This window comes from Clupea harengus, chromosome 8 (assembly GCF_900700415.2).
Source record: "Clupea harengus chromosome 8, Ch_v2.0.2, whole genome shotgun sequence".
Classification (NCBI taxonomy): Eukaryota; Metazoa; Chordata; class Actinopteri; order Clupeiformes; family Clupeidae; genus Clupea; species Clupea harengus.
In genome coordinates this window covers 15,657,882-15,682,094 of record NC_045159.1, presented here as the reverse complement: position 1 = coordinate 15,682,094, position 24,213 = coordinate 15,657,882, and the positions used below count along the sequence as shown (strand labels likewise).

The window sequence follows — 24,213 nt, the reverse complement described above, 5'->3', positions numbered from 1 at the left end:
TCAGGTGTTAAAAATGAATTACCAAATTACAAAGGGTGATTATCCAAGAGGTATCCATGATTAAATGAATGAAAAGGTTTAGACGTCTAATGTTAGACACTTATGATTAAATTAATGAAAAGGTTTAGACGTCTAATGTTAGTCACTTATAATTAAATTAATGAAAAGGTTTAGACGTCTAATGCAGTTGTCTGGGTATCTGGCAAAATGGATCTTGGAGTTTGCTTATGAGGAGATAAAAGAACATTATTACCCGTGGGCATTCAAAACAATAATTTATCTGGTTCCTGAACCCTATAAAATGTATAAAATCATAAAATGTATAAATTATTACATTTCTAAAGTGAAAATGTCACTCCGTATTTTTTCGGACGTTTCATCAGCAGTCTAGACCTCAAACTGTATTCATACAATATGCACTTTGAAATGCCGCAACATACAGGTCGACCAATAGAATAAGGGCATGCAGCAGGGGATTCATTTTGAACACTCGATCATTGTGCGATTAGCCAAGTTAGATGAGGACAGCTAAATGGGTGATGATCATGGTTCGTAAATTGTCCTCATTGTCACTGTTTAGCTGTGTGCGTACACGTTATGTTTAATAAGTGTGTAAGGCTTCGATGTTGACCAGAAAAACAGGCTAATGATCCCTCATAAATTTGGCCCGATGTGTTTACTTCCACCCCCGCAACTCCAAACAGTCCGCAGCTGCGTTCAGTCCCAACAGCACATTTGTCTCCCTCACTCCTGAACTTTAATGACCTACTATGATTCACATAAATCAGATCTATCAATGAGTAGAGTTTCCTAACTGCTTTTGATTTTGTGATGGCAGAGAGGGGAAGGGTGAGGCTGTAAATTAAGACCATGCAGGAGACTCGTTTGCTCTCTCTCATTCTCTCAGATTTCTGCTTTCTCTGTCTCTCTTTCATTCTCTCTGTCTCTCTCACACTCTCATATTTCCGCATTCTCTGTCTCTCTTTCAGGCTTTCTGTCTCTCTTACACTCTCATTTTCTGTCTCTCTTTCATTCTTTCTGTCTCTCTCACACTCTCATTCTCTTTCTCTCTGTCACTACCTGTGAGCTCGGCCTGCTGCCCTCCTGCGATGGATAAGGCTCTCAGCTCTACAAATTAAGGACCGCCGTCTGGGGTGGAGTGGGTCACGTGTCATATGAGCACCAATCAGGTCCAAGGAATAGGAGTACGCAGGAAGTAATGCAGGAAGATGGAAAAAAAGAGGAAAAGAAGGGGGGAAAAGAGTGACAATTGTTAGTGGAAAAAAAGAGGGAGGAGAATAGTCAGAGGAGAAAGAAGGGAAGAAAAGAGTCAGTGTCTTGGGGCCATATGTTTGGCACCAACACTTGGGCACTTGAGTTTTGGTGTTATGCATACCGTAATATCCATAACACAAATACTTCAAATTACATCTGGCCACCTGAGATTAATTGTACCCAGAGATGACTGAATGATTCCAGGAAGGAGGATAATGAGGTTCCGTGGAACCAGTTGTTTTCCGTGGATGCGAACAACCCCAAACATCCCAAAATAAACATGAACATTTCCAGTGTATTTCTTTTAAAAGGCCTTTTGCAAAGGACCATTCATGGAATCAGGCAGGAAAACCACAACAAGAGGACTGGCTGAACACTCACTGAGCTGTAATATATATACATACTGTTACATATGTACTAAATGTGTACACAGATACAATCAAGAAGTCGTTGTGAGAAATTAGCCTTCTGTTCTTGTTACTTGCTTTTTGAGTGTGTGTGTGTGTGTGTGTGTGTGTGTGTGTGTGTGTGTGTGTGTGTCTGTATGTGTGTGTGTATCTGTGTGTGTGTGTGTGTGTGTGTCTGTGTTTGTGTGTCTGTGTGTCTGTGTGTGTGTGTGTGTGTGTATGCGTGTGTGTGTCTGTATGTGCGTGTGTATCTGTGTGTGTGTGTGTGTGTGTGTGTGTGTCTGTGTCTGTGTGTCTGTGTGTCTGTGTGTGTGTGTGTGTGTGTGTGTGTGTGTGTGTGTGTGTGTGTGTGTGTGTGTGTGTATGCGTGTGTGTGTCTGTGACAACTCTAACCTGTTCTGCTGCTCTTGCTGTAGCAGCTGAACTGCGATCTTCCTTAGATCCAGCACTTCCTTCAGTTCGTCCTCCTCTTCCTCAGCAAGTTGCTCTTTCTCTGAGCTACACGGACAAATACAATCAAACACACACACACACATCAAACACAAGAACACACATACATCAAAAACACCTAACAGTATAATAACCAGCTAATGGTGCTAGGGAAGGATTATACTGTCGACCAAAGGTTCTCAATCCAATTCCTGGGTCCCCTCCTGCACAGGAAATCTTCCATCAGTGTCATTCAAATTATCTTGTATTAGTTAGAGCGTATGCTTGTCACTGATGCACAGTTGCATAATAACTCTTTCGCCGGGATATGAATCAGTATTTTTTTATAACGTTACACAATCGAAAAGGCTTTCTTAAGAATAGAGGATGGCTACTGAGAAAGGTGAATAAGCATATTCACTATAACAACGCATCTCTCACTAAACAAAGACAGAGCGAGACCTGGAAACGTTGCGCTGTCCCCACAGAACAGAGTTTATTGCTTTTATTTTTTATCATGGTTGAGTTTATCATGGTTGATCGTGCTTACTATGGTCAGAAGCCTGCTGTTGCTCGGGTTGTTGAACATGTATCGTGAAGCAATGTGTTGATTGGCCGGAATAATGTTTGGCTTGGTCCCAGCCACTTACACTCACTGTGTATCAACACCGGAGTTATTCGAGAGCACACACTGGACAGACAGCCCAGGGATTCGATGAATTTCACAGAAATTAGATTAGAATATTAGAATTCCATTTAAACAAAGCAGAGTCATAGAGCTTTGTTTCCCAAACTGTGTGCAGCAACCCACTGGTGTGCAGTAAGAGCTGCCCAGGTGTGCCACAGGAAAAATCCATATTAGGCGACTGGAAGGGAAACCTTTACAAGGGGGTTACCAGAAGCTCTGTTCGAAATTCCTGGAACACAGGAAAAGTCAACAGGGGCAAGCTCTGGCGTAGGTGTCGAATTCAAGGGGCTCGTCTGGGTCTGTCATTGGCAGTAGGGTAGACTCAGGCAGCTTCACCTCAGAGCCAGAGAGTTGTCCTTCAATTCTGGTGGCTCCCACTGAGATGATACAGACCAAGGTGAAGGACCGCCGAGCTCCAGCACATCGTCTTCTGCTTCGAGTGCATTGCTGAGCACCTCCCCCAGTGGCACATTCTCATTGACTCATTCTCTGACTAGGAGAGGGAGAGCAGCACATAGCCCATATTCTGGCTCTTCTCCAAAGCTTCGTGGGTGTGCCTGTGGGCAGATTGGCATTGCTGGTGGAGCCCCTAAAGAAACCACCCAGGGCATGTGTCACATCCTCTTGCCAGGACCACCAGGGTGGCTGGCATAGAACTCCAGGATTCATCAATGTTCTCCATTGCCATATTAAGTCTCTTCACAAAGCTGAAGTTTGACGGAAGTGATTGCCAGTGGCCCTTAAGCATAGCAGCCTCACTCTGGAGGGGTGGGATATGAATATTCTTCACTGGGCTGCAGTGCAGCAAGGGGACTGGTAGTAGCGGAGCTGTTAGAGGGCAGAGCCCACACAAAGTGTACCTGCCATGCTATAGAGCCAAAAGGCATAGAAAGAAAATGGAGAATTTCTTAAAAAGGATGTGAACATGCACCTGACCATGAACCTGACTCATCCCCCTCTTGTAGCACTGAACAGAAAAAGAAAATTAAAATGGGGGGCAACAGTCAATACAATGATCAATACAATGATCAATACTTGAGCTATGGGTTCATGGTCACCGGAGATTCCTCTGCTCTGATTCCATTGTGCCTTGTTTGTGGGGAAAAACTGTGAAAAACTGAACAAACAAGAGCGTTGAATGTTTCATTAGTTTGAAAAGTTAAACTGACAAACAAACACATTTCATGATAAAAAAAAGTACTACCGTTTCTGAAAAAGCTTTAGAAGCTAGCTATTGAGTTACAGAGCAGGTGGCTAAATCCAAGAACTCTCACAGTGGTCATATCTTTAATCCTGCCTGGGTGCAAAGCTATTATGAGGACAATGACAGGCCCAGATACTGCAAGACAAATATCAAAACTTAACAATTAAATTATCAGACGCATTGAAGATATGTCTGCAGAACATAGACGGTGTTGTGGAAAATGAAAGAGACTGGAAAATGTGCACTGTAGCTGGATGGTGAGGTGCACACAGTCAACGTCATTAATGCAAGACCTTTGAAGTGCTGCCTGTTCGCTCTCTTATGCAAGGAAATGGGTGCACAGATACTGTGGCCCTCCTGTTGCAAAGTTTTGTCTCACGTCTAGGAATTAAGAGAATTACAACACTTTCTAAACACAAAAAAGGCAAACTATGCACAGTTGTGTGCTGATGGACTGCTGTGACTTGCTCTCAAAGAAGGTAGATCCACTTGCAGAATGGCGTCAGAAAACTAAACTTAACCGACAAAAATCTCCAGCTTCGTCATATTATGAAAGAAGGCTCACGGAACTCAAAAGACACAGGGTACTAATACTAAAAAAGACAGACTCAAAATAGCACCATCACAAAACATGTAGAGAGTTCAAGATCAAGCACTTGGCCCAGAGGGGTTTAAGTGGTTTCCTAAATGATTAATGCTCCACAGGTGGCCTGGCTTCTTCAATGATGCATGGTCTACCTGTTGTCCACTGTTGCCCCCTGCTGCGCAAAACTGGCGACCATGGCTGAAGTTTTCCCACATCTGAATGAGCTAAACATGCGCATACAGGGTTGAAATGAAAACATCCCAACGAGCACTGACAAACTCTGAGAATTCAGTTCCAAACTCAACCTGTGATGAGAGCATGTTGCAAAGGGGAAACTTGATATGTTTCCCCTCATTCACAAAGAGCATGCTATCACTGGGCCTCAGTTTGGTTTGTGTGACGTTATCTCTCAACCTTTAAAAACGACTGAAGAAAATTGCCTTCTGTTTTCCCTCAGCCTCGACTGAAGAGTCCGTGACCCATTCAAAGAAACCACCCCAGCGAGAAGCCTATCATTGCAAATGCAAGAACAGCTCATTGAAATGAGGGAGGACCGTAGTATGAACATGCTCTTCAATGACAGCCCCTTAGATCGTTTTTGGTTAAGCACAGCCAATGAGTCTCCAATCATCGCACACAGAACAGTTGCAATCTTGCTTCCCTGTTCTACAACGTGCTTGTGTGAGCTCAGCTTTTCAAGTATTTTGAAAAGAGAGAGAGGGCCGTGGATCAAGAGAACTCCAGGTTTGCCTCTCATCAGAACCAGCCCGAATCCCTGCATTCTCAACATGCATGTTTGCATGTTCTCCCCGTGCCTGCGTGGGTTTACTCCGGGTAATCCGGTTTCCCCCACCATCATAAAGACATGCATTGCATTGTATGAATATGAATGAATGTTGGTGGTGGTCGGAGGGGAAGTAGGCGCTGATTGGCAGCCACACTTCTGTCAGTCTGCCCCAGGGCAGCTGTGGCTACTGATGTAGCTTACCACCACCGGTATGACTGTGTATGAATGACTATTGGACTCTAGACTCTGTAAAGCGACTTCGGGTATTTAGAGAAGCGCTATATAAGATTGAATTGATTGATTGATTATGAGCACCCAAACAAGCCCATGTTTCACATGGAAGTAAGTAGCCAATAGGCCTATGCCCAATACACAGCAACAACTCACTTTGTGACTACCATGTCACGATAGTGCACTGTGCGATTTGTGCCACCATAGTAAATAGTGAGAGAAAAAGGTTTGGGAAACACTGTCATAAAGGACTGCATCCATGTACATCCAAACACTCCTGGTTAAGCCTGGTCTTGCACAAGGCCTTTTTCATGAACTGACTGGTTTGGCATCCTGATATCAGCCCTCTGCCTTCATCTGTTCGCGTCACAACTTTGCTCCTGCTACAGGTTTTAACCTGCCTGACATTTCCATTGCACGCCAGCAGTCTAAATGTCCTCTATGATAAAGAGACAACCTAAAGGTTGCGGTGAGCATTTTTCTGCCTACTTCCCATAAAAAATGACTGTAAATGACCATAAAAATGCTTTACAACTAGATGGACTGCCACCAGCGTCTGGTGAGACACACGTTTATGTTCTTTCCCCTCCCTGCCCCCCAGCAAGACCTAAATGTCTGAACAGCTGCATTTTTTTATGAACCGTGCATAGTTTCTCTTGACTGCCAAGTTAAACACTGATTACACCATTGTTACGGCCCTGTCTGGCCTTCCCTGGGCTGCCCACCTTGTGTTCCTGTGCTCTTTCCCTCTGTCTCTCTGCAGTAGGTGAATTGGTGCACAGGTGTGTTGGATTTCGTCCTGACTGGCAGGGGGATAAGAGGTCTGCTCTCCACTCTGCCTGGGGCTCTCTCTTCCTCTCCGACGGCATTTGGCTTTTGTTTTCTGTTTTGCTGACACCCCTAGATACTGACTGTTGCTACATTTTGTGTAGCTGTTACCATGCTGCCAGCCAAGGATGATTGCTCAATTATTAAACAATTACTTGTGTTTATATCTCAAGGTAAACCTACTGCTGCCAGGTAGTTTTCTGAGGTATATTAAATCTAATTATCTCTTAAAAGTTTCCTGCGGAACATTGTGTTCTATAACCCAGTACCTGCTGCAACAAAGTATGAAGAGTAAGTATGTTGTAATAAGAACACTTAATATCACCGCATATCACTTCTCACTATGCGTACACAGGTGAAAGAGATAAATACACCTCATTCCATCGTTCTTACTGGCCGCTTAGGCTATGCACTATGCACCCCGTGGACTTTTTTTTCCAGTGTACAGAAACTTAAAACTATCGTCTTTTGTTACAACTTGTACAGAGTCTTGAAATTCCCCTGCCAACTTACCCTGACTCCTCCTTCCAGTTCTCTTTGTCTTTGATTTGGTGTGATTTGTTGAGAACCTTTTCAAGTTCCTGTAAGGGAAAAATATATGTAAATTTAAAAGATCACACACATATTTGTAAATGTGTGTATGTGTTCCTGTAGCTTGATTGGTTGAGCAAGAATGTGTTAACAACACCAAAGTCATGGGTTTGTGACCTCAAGAGCACACATGCAATCCAAAATGTATATCAGCAATCTAGAGGATAAAAGTGTCTGCTAAATTAATAAATGTAAATAAATATTTTGAGCAGATGAAGAAAGACCATTTGTATCTTGCAACTAGAAGTCTTCTAGCATCTTTTCTACAAACACATACAAACACACTGGTGCCTGTCAATCATCATTTTAGGTTCAGAACATTTTGATTTAGATTTCATGAATTCAGTCTGCATTTTATAGACTGCTTCATTAGAGAATTATCACTTTATTTTATCCAAAGTGACTAGCATGACATGTATTGGGCATTTCTGTCAGTAGTACATTCTGAATAGTGACTTTTGGTCGCCCTGCTGGCCATTTTGTATATTGTCTGCCATGTGCTTCTGGTGCCGCTAATTTTCTGTACTGTACTGATTCTACCTGCCTCTCATTGTTTCTGTCCAATGACCTGTCTGCCCTGTTTAGTTCCCCTCTTGGCAGAATACAATATATTGTTTCTATCCTCTGGTTTTCTGAGTCTCTTTGTGTAACCTAAGAATTGTAGTTTGGTATTCTGACTCTGCTGGTTCTGTGTAGATCTATATGCCAGTTTGACTTCTGTGACTGCTTAAAAAGTCTTGTTGCTACTTTGGATTTTTGACCTTGACCAGATTTTTTGCCTTCTGATTGAACTGCTCACTAATAAACCCTGACTTCACCTCACTTGGTCTGCAATCGGGTCTTTGCCTATGGGTCCTGGCAATTTGATATTTTATCAGTATGTGTGCTGTCTTGGATCGCTGTGAGACTTCGTCGTTGTTAGTATGTTTTTGCACCAGTTAAACCAAAGCAATAGAAGGTCATGGGGTCCATAGGTGGGGAGCAAAATACTGATGAAAATATATATTTGCAATTTGCTGGATACATCCGCTGAGTGACTTAAAATGTGACGAGTCGAGGAAAATTCAACTACAATAACATTCCACTAACAGCAGGCCGTTAGTGGAAAGTGACTACACCTGGGCCCGGCGTCTCCACGGGCCTATAACATCCGCCATCTCCTGAATCAGGGGAGCTTCCTTTCTCCCCACTGCTTTGGTTTCTTTTCACATGCAAACACGCACCTCACAACACTATCGTTCTCACCCATGCATGCACCTCACACTGATTGACTTGGCTGACGACCCTGCTCATCTTTTGGATTGAGTTACGTTTGTTTTGTTATGCTTTGGTTTGGGAGCTGTTGTAATAATACATTAATGTTTTTTTGCTGAACTTAAAACTGTCCTCACAGCTTTTTGTCATGGCTTAGAGATCATGACACAGATACACAAACATTTCAATTGCACCTTTTTGTATGTTATTGTTGCTCTCAGGTACACACACATCTCAATTGCACCTTTTTGTATGTTATTGTTGCTCTCAGGTACACAAACATTTCAATTGCACCTTTTTGTATATTATTATTGCTCTCAGGTACACACACATTTCAATGGCTCCCAACAGACTTTCAGGCACCCAGGTGTTGAGTGGTGACATCACTATCAAAAAATACTATCAAATCACCATGAAGACATTCCTTAAATAAACCTGTGACAGAGATTTCCCCCCCAGGCATTGTTGCCCAGGCTTGTGAATAATATGCCGAACATGTCAAACTAAATTTAAAAGCTCAGACTGTACTGTCAGGGATACTGTATGCTTACATACAAACATCTGGCCACATTTCTAAACATTTTTGTTTAATTATGAAACACCTCTTCGCTTCAGAGAAAGTATTTACTCCTCGATATAATACAATGATATATACCATGGTGTGATTTGCCCAAGGATTCCCAAACATATGCATACAACTATATTTATGGTTTTTGTCCTACTGTCGTCACGCCATCATATTTATTCATCTAATGAATGCTCTTCCCCAAAGTAACATACAGGCCATACAGATAGCTGTACTTGACTTCAACAGTGTGTCTGTTCCCTGACTGTGGAACCCATGACTTCTATATTATTAGCAGCTTGCTCTAACAGCTAGTCCATAGTTACAAAGGAGATAGAAAGTGTGTGTGTGTGTTTGTGTTTACTTTTATACAGGAGACAAAGGAGGTACTCTGATGCACGTCTCCTTCAGACAAGGCCGCCTCCTCTTCCTGATTTGGGTCAATGAAGTCGTAAGGGTCCTGATCTGCTATTGGGCAGAGAAAACACGCGCACACACACACACACACACACACACACGTATTACATCGGTGTTTTAGCGAGATCTCCCTCTCACTCTATCTCTCATTCCCTGTTCACACAAACACACACACACACACACACACACACACACACGTATTACATCTGTGTTTTAGTGAGATCTCCCTCTCACTCTATCTCTCATTCCCTGTTCACACAAACACACACACACACACACACACACACACACACACGTATTACATCTGTGTTTTAGTGAGATCTCCCTCTCACTCTATCTCTCATTCCCTGTTCACACAAACACACACACACACACACACACACACACACGTTACCTTTGCTACGGTCCAGCTTTGCCAGTAGAGAGTGTGTGTCTGCCCTGCTGTGCTCCCTGGCCGTCTCGGACACCTGTGAGTGCAGGCTGACTGTGTCGTCGTCTGAGGGCTACCACACACACACACACGGAGGAACGAGGGAAGAGGAGGGGAAAGAAACAAGGAAAGGGGAAATAGAGAGGAGAGAAGTGTAAGCAACGCTAACCAGGGTTATGCTGCAGGGATAATGCCAATGACGGCTAACGCCAGTGAAGAAATGAAAGGATGTACGCGTGCTGATGACTTGTGTGTTACTGTGAGTGCACATGAAGGGGGGAGGGGAGGAGGTGAGATGGAGGGATGGAGAGGAATGGAAAGAGAAGAGAGTCAGACAGATAGTGAGACATAGGACTCTGCTGTGTATATGTCTGCTATACCTTTTGTGGGTAGTATTTTGAGTTGTCTTGTGCAGTGGTTCCCAACCTTTTTTATCTCGGAGCCTCCCCATTTGTATCTAAGAAAAGCTGAGCCCCCCCCGGCCCACACACACACAGCCACCAAAAGGATGAAGTGATTCATTCTAAATCTTTACTGGCAAAAATAAAAGTTTTTAACATTTAACATTTCTTTTAGCATATTTTTCTTTTAACAGCCCAGACAGAATAGGCTTATACATACATATCCTTACCAACAGAATACTGATCCATTATCAGCGTAAAGGGCTGTCCACGCTGCCAAGATTAACTGTAACGACAACTTTAACTATAATGATATGACCACTGACCTCCACACTGAACAACGATCACCAAACCTCTCAGAAATATAATGTATGTTTTAATGTGATGCTTTTAAAATTCAGTGGATTATGATTGGCTATCAGTGTTTTTGTCGTTCACACAATCCCTCTGAAAGTGAAGCCCAACTACAGTATATCATTGTTCATGTCGTTATAGTATGTGGTGTGGACGTTGCTTATGTAATGAGCTAGCGCGATATTTAAAACTATAGTATTTACAGGCATTGTTACAGTTACCGCTGGCAGTTCGACGGGCCTTAATAAGTGATCGTCTCCTCCGATCTAGCTCTAGCTCGATCCCCCTCAGACCAGATAACTTGTAGCATATTCGCATGCCCATGCACATCCTATACACTATGTGTTGATTATCCAGTGTGATTTTATTTAACAGGCAAATCTAATGTTGACAACCTTACAACCTCAGATCAGACAAAGCCTCACGCACCCCCTATGATCCCTGGCGGGTCCTTGAGGAGGGCCCGGATCTCATGTTGGGAACCATGGATCTAGTGTATCAGTGTGTATTAATGTGAAGTAATACTGTTGTAATAATATAATAATAATGACTAATGAATAATGATTAATAATGACTCTGTGTGTGTGTATGGTTGCATATGTCTTTTATTAGTGTATATGTGTGCGATTTTTTTTGTCTGTTTATGTGTGAGTATTGTGTGTGTGTGTGAGTCCTAACATATTTCTGTATGTGTGCTGTATGCATGAATGTGCTTATGTGTGTTTTTCTGTATGGGTGTACCTCTGTGGTGGAGAGTCTCTTGTCGCCGTTGTCGCTGCCGATTCCTGAGTCAGGGCCGTGGTTCTTACTGGGGTAGACATCCTCCATGCTGCACACATGAACACAAATGGTCAGATCTCTCCAGAGATGATTGTGTAGCATTACAAGAGCACTAATACTGACATATAGCTCCAATAATGACCAATAATCTGGCCAACTGTTTCAATTCGATCTGCTAGTCTTCACTAAATCTTTTTGCACTTTTTAAGGTTAGGTCTAAGTCCTCAGAAAGAAAGCAGCGCGTATAAAACAACAATATCCACAGCTGTAAGGGATTGTAGGAAAGCAGACCACAGATAGAAGAAGTCCGGTCTCCAAGTACACCACAATATTATGTATGAGTTATTACACCATAACAACGTGGTTAAGAATGCAGGAACACACTATTTTGCTTTTTACTTATTTCTGTCCATTACCATAACCCTAGATTTTTATTAAAGATGTTTTATGTTAATCAGCTCGTAAATCCAGCCCCTCATTGTGCCCCAGTTGATAGCGATGCTGATTGTGAAAAGTTTTTATCTTATTTTACTGATAAAGTGGAGTTGATAAGAGCCTCTATTACCATTTCTGTTAGACAAACTGATGCATTGGGTGGGGATATCTGGTATGGCCGTAGAATGGTTTTCTTCATATGTGTTGAATAGCAGGATCCATGTCTCTGCAAACAACTATGTTTCTATAAATAGGGTGTGCCACAGGGGTTGGTCTTGGGACCAATTTTATTTTGTTTATACATGCTTCCTCTTGGGCAGATTATTCATAGACGTGGTGTCTCTTTTCAAGGAAAAGACTTTGTGATGGCTTGGGAGGGAACATAACCCACTGGGGCTGCTTTGGGCTAGCAACCCGTAGCAGCAGTATCTGTGGCAGATGTAGATGCACCCAACTAAGCTACAGAAGAACAGACCAAAAGAATACCCCTAGAGTCAGTGAGAGTGAGGGTGGAAGACAGATCACAGGCAGACCAAAAGGCTTTGGACTTTGGCATGGCATCGACTATAAAAAAAGGGGATGAACGCAGATACGGCCAGTTTGGGAAAAAAAGGGAAAGCTCTTCGGGTTTGTATATGTGTATGGAGGAAGGAAGCATGTTGTGGCTGTCTATAGCCAGTTGTGCATTGTTGTAGTATCCTGCTGTACAGGATCTATGGTTGGGCAGTTGTTATATTGGTTAGTTTGCTGGCTACTGAGTGAAACTGAGAGGACTGGCCACAGTGGGAAGTCCCCAACCAACAGCAATTTAACACCTTTTCCTGTGTATAACTTCAAAATAAAAAAAATACTTTAAAAAAAGTTTTACTCTGTATTGGTGTACCACTGAATTGGTTTCTATATAGCCTACTTACCTTTTCTTTTAAAACCTGATGACTATAACCTGATTATTTGAACATGGATTTGCTTTATGCTTAATAAAGAAAAATTATCATTTTGTTAAGTAAATTATGTTCCCATTAACCTTGCCTTATTGCTCTCAATTTGAGGAACGAGGTAATATGGGACATGATTGTTTTTTTGGTCAGGACACTAAAAAAAGTGAAAAAAAGGACGTCTGGTCATCCTAGTGGTAAATTACTTTTAAAGGTGGTGGTTGTCACCTTAACAACGCATGCTGTGTACCTGCTTGTTAAAGGGGGTGGTAACCCTTAGCAACAGATGGAGCATACCTGTCTGCTAAAGGTGGAGGTAGGCAGCGTTTCCCAAGGGAGGGCAGGTCGAGTGAGTCTGGCTTCTTGTCCATGCGACAGGCCTGGATGTTCAGATACTTAAATATGTGAACCTTGCCCTTCAGGCAGATCTGCAAGGACCAGACAGAGGTAGAGGTCAACTGGTTATCTTGCAACTACATAAAGGTGTTTACTGTATCCTAGCCTTTACTATTACATCAAATGTTCACAGTGGTTGTTGTATTGCGAATGTGACAACGAGACAACATTTTCCCCCGTGATTACCATTTATGTTTCTCTTGGAGTGAGTTGCAGATAAAATAAAGCACAGACTGAACCTAAAATACAGTCATGATGTCAAGCAGCAATAATAATGTAGTGAGTGGGCCAATTGCTTGCCACTTGAATGCATTAATTGTAATTCAACAACCCTGCAACCTACCATTTTTGCAATTAATGAAATAAATAAAATATTTCTCCTACATACAGCATACTTCCTCTGTTAAAATGAGAACCTAACACAGGATTGCTGGTGTATATTCTAACACTTCACACAATGTTTCTAGCCATAACCTGAATCACTACTTTAAGCAGTCCACTAGATGGCGCCAACAAGCTGTGTTTGACAGAGGGGGTTGCCAAGTCATCCAAGAATAGTCTTAGTTTTTCCACTGATATGTACAGATCTGCATTATACTGCCACTAGTTTCCCATCAGCTGTTACAAACAACCAACAAGGCAATATACACTGCACATAAATAGGAATACACGCATAAACACAAACACACACACTTTCTCTCCAGGGCAGCAGGGCATACACATGCACCACATAAAACACAATATATACGAACACATTTACGAAAGTATAGGCATAACACATACACATCTACACACACACACACACACACACACACACACACACACACACACACACACACACACACACACACACACACACACACACACACACACACACACACACACACACACACATACCTGTGCAGGTGGAGACTGCATGGGGTTGTTGTCAAGAATAATGTGCTGAAGCTGCCTCAGTTTCCTGTAGGATGTGGGGATCTCTGTGATCTTATTACAGGAAAAGTCCAGACGGATGAGAGGAAGATCAGACAACTCTAAAAACAGAGAGAGACACACAGAAGAGAGGATGAGATGGGAGGAGAAGACAGGAGAGGACAGAAGAGGAGAAGAGAGTAAGATGAGAGGTATACTAGGGCTGCTGAAATGTGTGATTGTTTACATATACTGCATGCATACATGACTGGGGGTGTACAGTGTCTGTGCCAGTGTGTGTGTGTGTGAGTGTGAGTGTGAGGGTGAGTGTGAGTGTGAGTGTGTGTGTGTGTGTGTGTGTGTGTGTGTGTGTTACCATCTGGCAGCACTTGAAGGCAGTTCCTCCTAATGTTGAGTTCTCGTAAGGCAGTTAGTTTGCCCATCGGAGAGGGCAGCACCTGAATCTCATTACAGCTGATGTCCTGCAGGGGGCAGCAAACACAATGTCACACAAACACCAACAGCTTGCCTTCAGATGTGATGTATTACAGAATAAAAAGAGTATTAATGCTGTTATTTTTTTATAATAATATGGTAATTGTATTGTAATTGGCATTACACTGTGACATTTCTAAATTGACCAGGACATGTGTAGTGCTTCAAATAATCTGGTATCCTCAATGATTAGACACTAACATTACCATTTAACTGATGAAGACTATGTCAATTGTAAGCAAGTGTACTGTAGATCATGATTTTAAAAACAAATTATGAAGCACACAAAGACACAACGACATGAACACGCACATGCACACACACGTGTGCACTGACTCAGAAAACCACAAACATGCGAATCAGTGAAGTTTATATCCTGGGGGGAATGTAATGCAGGACTTTCACTCACTCACTCACTCACTCACTCACTCACTCACTCACTCACTCACTCACTCACTCACTCACTCACTCACTCACTCACTCACTCACTCACTCACTCACTCACACACACACACACACACACACACACACACACACACACACACACACACACACACACACACACACACACACACACACACACACACACACACACACACACACACACACACACACACACACACACACACACACACACACACACACACACACACACACACACACACACACACACACACACACACACACACACAAGCTCACCAGTTCCATGAGGTCTTTGGCCTTGCCAATCTCCTCAGGAATGGACACCAGCTTGTTGTTGCTGACCACCAGGACCCGGAGTGGGAGGTTGAACAGGTATTTTGGCAGTGTGGACAGAAGGTTCCGGCTGGGAGACAACAAAACACTCATCAATCAGCCAAGCAGGAGGTCAAACACACAGCTTCAACACACTACGAGAAGCCAGAGGTGGCCAGAGAAGCGACCATCTGACCACCTGAACATCTCCTCATGCTTCTATTCTTTACACAGAGTGAAGAGTGAACAATTGTATTTACACACAGTAAATTATCATGTGACCCTATTATCCACAGGAGCCTTTCATCTTCTAACACTGCAGTACTGCCAACATAACTTGAGTCTATAAGTGTAAGTATGCACATATCCTAGAGAGTATATCACCAAGACTGCATATCACATATATATATTTTTAAATTATCCCTATATATGTTATACTGAACATATATTGAGTACATCACCATGGATGTTTGATGAACATGGGGTGTGTATGTCTGTGGGCTGTGGGTGTGTATGTCTGAGAATGTGTGTGCATCTTATTGCTTGAATGAGGAAGTGCCACTGGACAAGTTAAACTCCACACGGCATGAAAAGAGGAAGCCTGAAGGCTGACACATATGGCCAAAACTGGACAAGATGTGTTCCGCACGCACAGACACACACACACACACACACACACACACACACACACACACACACAGGCAAATACATACAAACAAACACGCATACACACATGTGTGCACACAAACACACACAGAGGCCGTCTACGCATATTTCTCAGCTAAACTCTCTCCATCACTATCAAACGCTCTCTCCATTCGTTACTGTCTGAGAGTGCGTTTTTTACTAGTGTGTGAGTTAGAGTTTGACCTTTGCCTTTTTGATTGTTTGTAAATACTGTCAGTCCATGTTTATATTTGTCAGCTCACTCACGTAGTATGCAGGCACAGGTTTTGAATGTCCTAACCGACATCTGTTACAGATAGTATTGGCGATTTTTAATTATTTCTGGAAATGAGAATGTTTTATCCATTTATTTTTGTTTTGCAGGTTAGCTGTCTAGTTCAGGTGAAGGGAAATTAAGATGTGTTAAAACATTTTCACAATGCCTTACAATGTCTTCCAGATAGTCAGAGTGTTCCATATTTGCTGAAAATGGACACAGCTTTTCAGAGACCTCTCTTGGTTTCCTCCATCCCTCAACAGTTACCAATGGACATGCTGGTTGCCCCCGATAGGCTACGATCTATCACATGATCATATTGCTCACTGTCTGTCTCTTGGAATGAATTGGCAACCCAGATTACAAACAATCTATGAAATTAAGGCTGCAGTTGAAGAGTCCTTTTTGCTTAAGAAGGTTCCTAACTGAGTGAAATGACCCGGAAATATCTAAGTGACAACCATGATAAGAGCTGATGGAATTCTCTAAATACTCAGGAAAGGTGCTTGATTCCTCTGTATCTCCTTTAACCTAGGGTACACTGGACCATCCAAGGAAAGGAGATCATCCAACAATGCCTAGCGGCAGGCTAGCTTCCTCAAAATGAACAGACAATGGTTAGTGATCATGAACTGTGGCACAGAAGGTATGTCTGACCTCAAAATTACATTTACAAGTTAATTTTCAGGAGAAAAAAATCCCTTCATGAACTTAAAAATGGCTTGCCTCATTTAGAGGGGTTTTAACCTAATGTTAGCTAACGGTATAAGCTACTAGCTGGTTATGTTAAGTAACACATCGTAGATACTAGCATCATTCAGCCTGGATATTTAGACAGTAAAAACTTCACAAATATTTCATGTCATTTATAGATACCACAAATGTTCTCTCACAGTTTGGTAGTGTGTAAGAGGGTGTTTGATAGCATGTGAAAGAGAGCTGGATAGTGCGTGTGATAGAGTTTGATACTGTGTGAGAGAGTATAGCTGAGAATTATGGCCGACATAGCTTCTCACACAGATTATCACTGATACCTTCATTCTCTAGCTATGACCAAACCTCCAGGATTACTGTATGACCTAATTTGGTATGACAGTATGACTGTTTCATAAATAAAGGGAAAGAGGATTATTTGGCTAAAGTCAGACTTGCAATTCAAGAAGAGTGATAGGGTGTTTTCGGGTACAAGTGAGTGCCCAGATAGTGTTTTTGCAACAGTTGTATCAACAGAAACGCAAAGGTGTACGAGTAGTCAGTTACATACACAAGGCAAGAGCGTTAAAATATACAGTCAGTAAAACAGTTACACTGTAAATATACACTGTTCTAGTTTTATACATTACTTGTATTAATGCACACGACTCATTTTGTTGAGCAGCCATTACAATAAGTGGTGACTTTTACAGGAAAACTCAGTGGAGTACATCTGGGTTAGAACAAGAGTGCTTTTTAATAAACCAGGCTGAAGATGTGTGAGAATAAGCACACGCAGACAGACAGAGAGAATGCATGCATCCACATGCACACACACACACACAAACACACACACACACACACACACACACACACACACACACACACACACACACACACACAGGTCTGTACCTGATGTTCAGGTAGGTGAGCATATGCAGGTTGACGATGGCCTCGGGGACGCATTTGATGCAGTTGTGGTAGAGGTTCAGAGCCTCCAGTGGGGTGTAAAGACACACCTCAGGAGGGATCTCTGTGAAGCGGTTCTTTGACAAATCTGTAACACACACAAAAACACACAAACACACAGGTAAGGCCAATCCACTTTAAGATTACGATCCTGGATGATTTTATAAACCAATTCATTAACTACTCAGGAGTGTTGTTGAGCATGTGACAACATTAGAGTAGAGAACAGTTTGAACACTCTCTCTCTTATTTACCATGGGGGCTGCTCAATTCAATGCTTTCAAGAGATGCACCTTATACTGAGGCAGAACAGTATTAGACATTAATCTAATTAATGTCATCTGGGTTGCTAAGGGTGAAACTTCCACCACATTATCAATGGAAGTCTACAGTTATGCTGCATACATGCATATAGGCCTACATAATGCATGGTCTAATAACCACAGCTGGCTAGGCTATGGTTCCTACCTAGAATGTTTGATGGAGACTTCATCTAACTCCATACTGGTTCTTATACTTGTTCTAGTACAAGCATCCCCTAGATCAATGGTAAATACTTCACATAAGTATAACTAAGAGCCAGTCATTCTCTGGATCTAAATGACTCAGACAAGCAGAAAGAAGGAGGAGTATAGTCTTTCAGTCTTAACTGATGAATCAATCCGACAGTGACAACAGACACTGAAACAGTCCTGTGCAGGAGACATATTAAGGGAGAGCTGAATCGATGGGCACAAAAGGCTTGGCCAAAAACAAAAGGGAGACTGATTTAGCCGTGCCTCTTGTCTTTTTAAAAACAGCTTCGCACACCATCAGCTCTCACTGGTACCAACCAAGAAAGATGCAGTACAAACTGATGTGTGCAGACACTAAACACACACATCGCGTGCACAAGCAAAATACACAGGCTAAGAGGAGGTCAAGAGAAAGGCAATTTATATGCTAGACATAACCTTTTGTAGATGATTGTATGCACTGGCAGATATTTACATTCAGGTTCACAATTGCAGTATAGAAAACTAGTGCTGTCAGTTTAACGCGTTATTAACGGCGTTAACGCAAACCCATTTTAACGCCGTTAATTTTTTTATCGCGAGATTAACGCGTTTTTTTTTTTTTTTTAGATTAACATTCTTTTTGGCCTCGCAAACTGTGTAGTAGGCTAACGTTACGGTTTGAGTGAATGGTGAGCCCGATACGACGAAATGGATGATAAAAAGCTTCAGAATGGAAAGTTTACATTTAAAAGTTGTGTTGTGCAAAAGAAGCGAGCTTCACTGTTGTCTGAAAATGGCAACAGGCAGCTGGCTGAAAGCAAAGAAGTAGTAGGCTTACCTTTTATTGGTAACCTAACTGTTACAGTTCATTGTTTCTGAAATAAGAGGCCTGACTGCTATGTTCCCAGCAAACTTGGAAAAAAGAAAATATTAAGCCATGGTTTAACTGCACTATAGGCTGAGTCCTTGTTTACCTGAAATGTGCACTTTATAATTTTATTTTGTACCGCCCTGTTTGGCAATGTTGGTTTTCAATAAAATAAAACATTTGCATAAAGCAAGCCAATCCACTTTTCCATGTTGATAAGGGCATTCAAATAAAAATAAAATGATGGAAAAAATATATAAACGAAGAGACTTTTAGAATAGATAAAAATTGCGATTAATCGCGATTAATTTTGAGTTAACTATGACATAAATCGCGATTAAATATTTTAATCGTTTGACAGCACTATAGAAAACCATTTACAATAATGTCAGCAGCCTATGTGATAGGTGTGAGAGTGTAGAGCAGTGAGTTTCCAAACACAGGTAGTACTTAAATATGGGCAATAGGCAGCGGATCAATATCGTGCACTGAAGGAGGGAAATGCATCGATTCCAGACATTATTAATCTATCTGTCCGAGAGAGAGATTGATCGGTGGCAAGGGCCACCTACTCAAGCAGACGCTCATTGGCTATTTGACTTGGCCTTTCGTGACACGGCAGAGAACTTCTAACATTGCATGTGCACACACACACACACACCACATGCAAGCGCATACCCACATGCACACACACACACACACACACACACACACACACACACACACACACACACACACACACACACATACCAACATGGACACTAACATACAATGCATTCAAAAAGTATTCAGACCCCCTCACTTTTTCCACATTTTGTTATATTGCAGCCATATGCTGCTAAAGTCGTTTAAATAATTATTTCCCTTAATCTACCCTAAATACGCCATAATGACAAAGCGACAAAGCTCAGGTGCCTCCCATTTCTCTTGATCATCTTTGAGATGTCGTCAATGTACCTGTGGTCTTTTGAATTCAATTGACTGGACATGATTTGGAAAGGCACACACCTGTCTATTTAAAGTCTCACAGCTGACAATGCACATCAGAGCAAAAATCAAGCCATGCGGTCGAAAGACCTGCATGCAGACTTCAGATATAGGATTGTATCAAGGCACAGATCTGGGGAAGGCTACGAAAAAAAGATTCTGCTGCATTGAAGGTTCCCAAGAAAACATTGGCCTCTGTAATTTTGGAAACAACCAGGACTCTTCCTAGAGTTTGCTGCCTGGCCAAACTGAGTAACTGGGGGAGAAAGGCCTTGGGAAGAGAGGTGAGCAAGAACCCGATTGTTCCTTAGCTGAGCTCCAGAGTGTGTGTGTGATGTACTGATTGGATCATATCACTTTAGTGATTGATGCGCACTGCGCAAGCTCATGTATACGTTAGTTGAACGTTACCTGCCTTAATGGATGCTGTGTTGAGTTACAGTTCTCAGTAAATATCAACGTGTGTAATACGACCGTCTCGTTATTAATACACCACATAATTGGCGACGAGGTAAAGTGGAAGACGTGAAGTGAGATGGCAAACTATGCAAGACCGGACGAGTTCAAGCCTGAAGTTGAACAGTGGTCAGCATACATCGAGCGAATGGAGCTCTTCATCGATGCACATGATGTTCACGCGGATAAAAAGGTAGCGACCTTGTTAAGTGCTATGGGTGCTTCAACATACGGTGTTTTACGTAATTTAGTCCAACCACAGAAGCCAAAAGACAAAACTTTTGATGATATCGTGAAAATTCTGATGGAACATTATGGCCTAGCCCTTGGTCGTTGCCGAACGTTTTAGGTTTCGAAAATGTGCTCAGAAGAAAAATGAAAGTGTTAGCAAGTTTGCTGCAGAGTTAAAGCAGTTGGCTGCACGGTGTGATTTCGGAGACAAGCTTAATGAAGCTCTGCGCGATGGCTTTGTCAGTGGGATTTATGACGAGGCTTGCCAACGCAAACTGCTTGCTATGGATGGACTGACTTTTGCGAGGGCCCTTGAGGTCGCGCTCAACATGGAGACAGCCCACCGAGATGTGCGACAGTTGAGACACACCGATGATGCAGCCGTTTCTGTTCACAAGGTAAACCAGAAGCACAAACCTCAACCAGCACAGGCAGAGTGCTACAGATGTAAAGGCAAAAATCATAGCGCAAATGAATGCTACTTTAGGAATTCTAAATGCCATAAATGTGATAAGCTTGGACATATCCAGAAAGCGTGTAGGGCTAGTGAGCCAGCACGTGAAAAAAGGGGGAAGCAGAGACCAAGCAAGCACCAAGGCACTAGCTATGTTCATGCTGAAGATGAGACAGGGGCTGAAACAGTGCTTAGTGTAAATGAGGCAGAGAAACATGCATTTAAAGTGAAATTTGAAGTGAACAAGGAAGATGTTCTAATGGAAATAGACACAGGAGCAGCTGTCAGCATTATTTCAGAGACCGTGTACAAAAAGTAATTTGCACGTGTACCATTAAAGAGCAGCAATGTTGCACTGAAAACTTATACAGGCCAGGCTATTCCAGTGAAAGGACAGTTCTTAGCCAGAGTGGCTTATGGAGACCAGTCTGCTGACTTGCCACTAATCGTAGTAAAAGGAAATGGCCCTTCACTCTGTGGTAGGAACTGGCTCGAAAAAATTAAATTGGACTGGAAACGATTAAAATGGTCAGTGAAAACACAAAGACACCCAAGTCAATTCCTGACGTGCTAGCAAAATACAGTCAGGTGTTCAAGGACGAGCTTGGAACATTAAAAGACATTAAAGCAACAATTTCAGTGAAGCCTGACGCCACTCCAAGATTTCATAAAGCCCGTCCCCTGCCATTTGCTATGAAGGCGCGAGTGGAAGAAGAGCTAGGACGACTTGAGAGAGAGAATGTCATCTCCCCATTAAAGCACAGTGAGTGGGCGGCTCCAGTAGTTCCTGTGGTCAAGCGGGATGGCACAATCCGCTTGTGCGGCGACTACAAGGTAACTGTGAACCAGGCTACCAACACTGACACATACCCACTGCCACGTATCGAAGAAGTTCTGGCAACACTCAGTGGTGGGAAGTTGTTTTCAAAAATAGACTTAGCCTCAGCCTACCAGCAGGTACTGCTTGATGAAGATTCAAAGAAATACACAGCAATAAACACTCACAAGGGACTATTCGTCTACAACCGCCTTTGTTTTGGCGTGAACTCTGCTGTCAGTATTTTCCAGAGGATTATGGAGAACATCATGAAGGACCTCAATGTTGTTGTTTACCTTGATGATCTCCTAGTGATGGGAAAAGACGACGCCCAGCATCTTCGGAACCTGGACAGAGTTCTGTAGCGGTTGCAAGAAAATGGACTGAGAGTGAAAAAGTCAAAATGTGAGTTTGGCCGGACTCGGATCGAGTACCTGGGCCACGTGCTGGATGAAAAAGGTGTGTATCCATCTAAAGACAAGGTCAGAGCTATACATGAGGCACCAGCACCCACAAATGTTAAAGAACTTCGAGCCTTCTTAGGGCTTGTGAACTACTATGGACGTTTCGTGCCACAGCAGAGCACTGTGCTGGCACCCCTCTACAGTCTCTTGAAAGAGCAAACCACCTGGAAATGGAGTAAAGCTGAACAGGACTCATTCAACAAATGTAAGGAACTTTTGACAAGTGATAAAGTGTTAGTGCATTATGACCAAGACTTGCCACTTACCCTTGCATGTGATGCGTCAGCTTACGGAATAGGAGCCGTGATTCAGCACACAACACCCAATGGAGAAGAACATCCAATCGCCTATGCTCTCGAACACTCTCTCCAGCAGAGAAGAAATATTCACAGATAGAGAAGGAGGCGTTGAGCCTAGTGTATGGTGTGAAAAAGTTTCACCAATACCTGTGGGGGCGACAGTTCAATTTGATCACCGACCACAGACCTCTATTGACACTGTTCGGGGAGCATAAGGGGCTTCCAACAATGGCGGCGGCGCGTATCCAGAGGTGGGCTATCGTGTTGTCAGCGTATGACTACCACATAGTCTACTGCCAGTCAGAAAAGCACGGTAACGCTGATGGGCTGTCCCGTGTCCATCTCTCAGAGACCAAGGATTCTGGAACCGAAGCGATGTCAGCGTACATTGATGCCCTGATGTGTGAACATCTGGAGGAAGCACCACTGAACGCAAGACAGATTGCCACAGCAACAAGAAAAGACAGAGAGCTTTCACAGCTGCACAGGTACATTATGGAAGGATGGCCAAAAGAAATTCCAGATGAAATGAGGATGTATCACAAGAAGAGAGATGAACTGTCTGTTGAACAAGGTTGTGTTCTATGGGGCACACGAGTGATTGCACCAGTGAAGCTGAGAACAGCAGTGCTCAAGGAGGTACACGGTGGGCATCCTGGCATTGTAAAGATGAAGTCAATAGCTAGACAATATGTCTGGTGGCCTAATATTGACATGCACATTGAAAAAGTCTGCAAAGAATGTGAAACCTGCCAACTAGAGCAACGCATGCCGCGTCAAAGCCCACTGCACCCATGGGAGTTCCCTGGGGATGTTTGGAAAAGACTCCACATTGACTTTGCAGGGCCATTCATGGGCAGTATGTTCATGATCGTGGTCGATGCATTTTCAAAGTGGCTGGAAGTGTACAAAATGGTGCAGACAACTTCCACAGCCACAATCACAAGATTGAAAAGATTATTTGCATCCTATGGAGTCCCAGAGCAAATCGTCACAGACAATGCAGCAACTTTCATGTCTGATGAATTTCAGCAGTTTACGAAGAGAAACGGAATTCTACACACAACAGGTGCTCCGAGACACCCTGCCACGAATGGCTTAGCAGAGAGATATGTCTCCACCTTCAAAGCTGGAATGAAAAAGCTGGCAAAGGATGATCTCAGTATCGAGGACAAAGGTTCTCACTTTTTGCTGTGGTATCGTACTACCCCCAACAGCACAACGGGTGAGTCACCAGCAGATTTGTTCTTAAAGAGACATATCAGAACCAGACTGGACTTCCTGAAGCCAAGCATCAGAGAAAGGGTGAGAAGAAAGCAGTATCGTCAGAAGGAAGAACATGACCAGCATGCTGCGGAGAGACAGTTTGATATGGATGAACAGGTATATCTGCGTAAAAC

At 42.8% G+C, this 24,213-nt stretch overlaps 1 protein-coding gene across 5 annotated transcripts in view; it reads right to left on the bottom strand.

The window, feature by feature from the left end:
- The window catches only part of lrch2 (leucine-rich repeats and calponin homology (CH) domain containing 2), an 81,481-nt gene that overhangs the window by 26,348 nt on the left and 30,920 nt on the right, over positions 1–24,213 (bottom strand). For 3 of the 5 annotated variants that reach the window (XM_031572066.2, XM_031572070.2, XM_031572068.2), the window contains exons 2-12: positions 17,684–17,828; positions 15,100–15,226; positions 14,282–14,387; positions 13,891–14,027; positions 12,895–13,025; positions 11,189–11,276; positions 9,657–9,765; positions 9,210–9,313; positions 6,949–7,016; positions 2,076–2,180; positions 1,081–1,149 (exon numbers count right to left, since the gene is read on the bottom strand). In XM_031572066.2, coding sequence (XP_031427926.1) covers positions 1,081–1,149; positions 2,076–2,180; positions 6,949–7,016; positions 9,210–9,313; positions 9,657–9,765; positions 11,189–11,276; positions 12,895–13,025; positions 13,891–14,027; positions 14,282–14,387; positions 15,100–15,226; positions 17,684–17,828 — 1,189 coding nt within the window. The remainder of the gene's footprint in view (positions 1–1,080; positions 1,150–2,075; positions 2,181–6,948; positions 7,017–9,209; positions 9,314–9,656; positions 9,766–11,188; positions 11,277–12,894; positions 13,026–13,890; positions 14,028–14,281; positions 14,388–15,099; positions 15,227–17,683; positions 17,829–24,213) is intronic. The other 2 variants (XM_031572067.2, XM_031572069.2) reach the window with 2 other exon arrangements.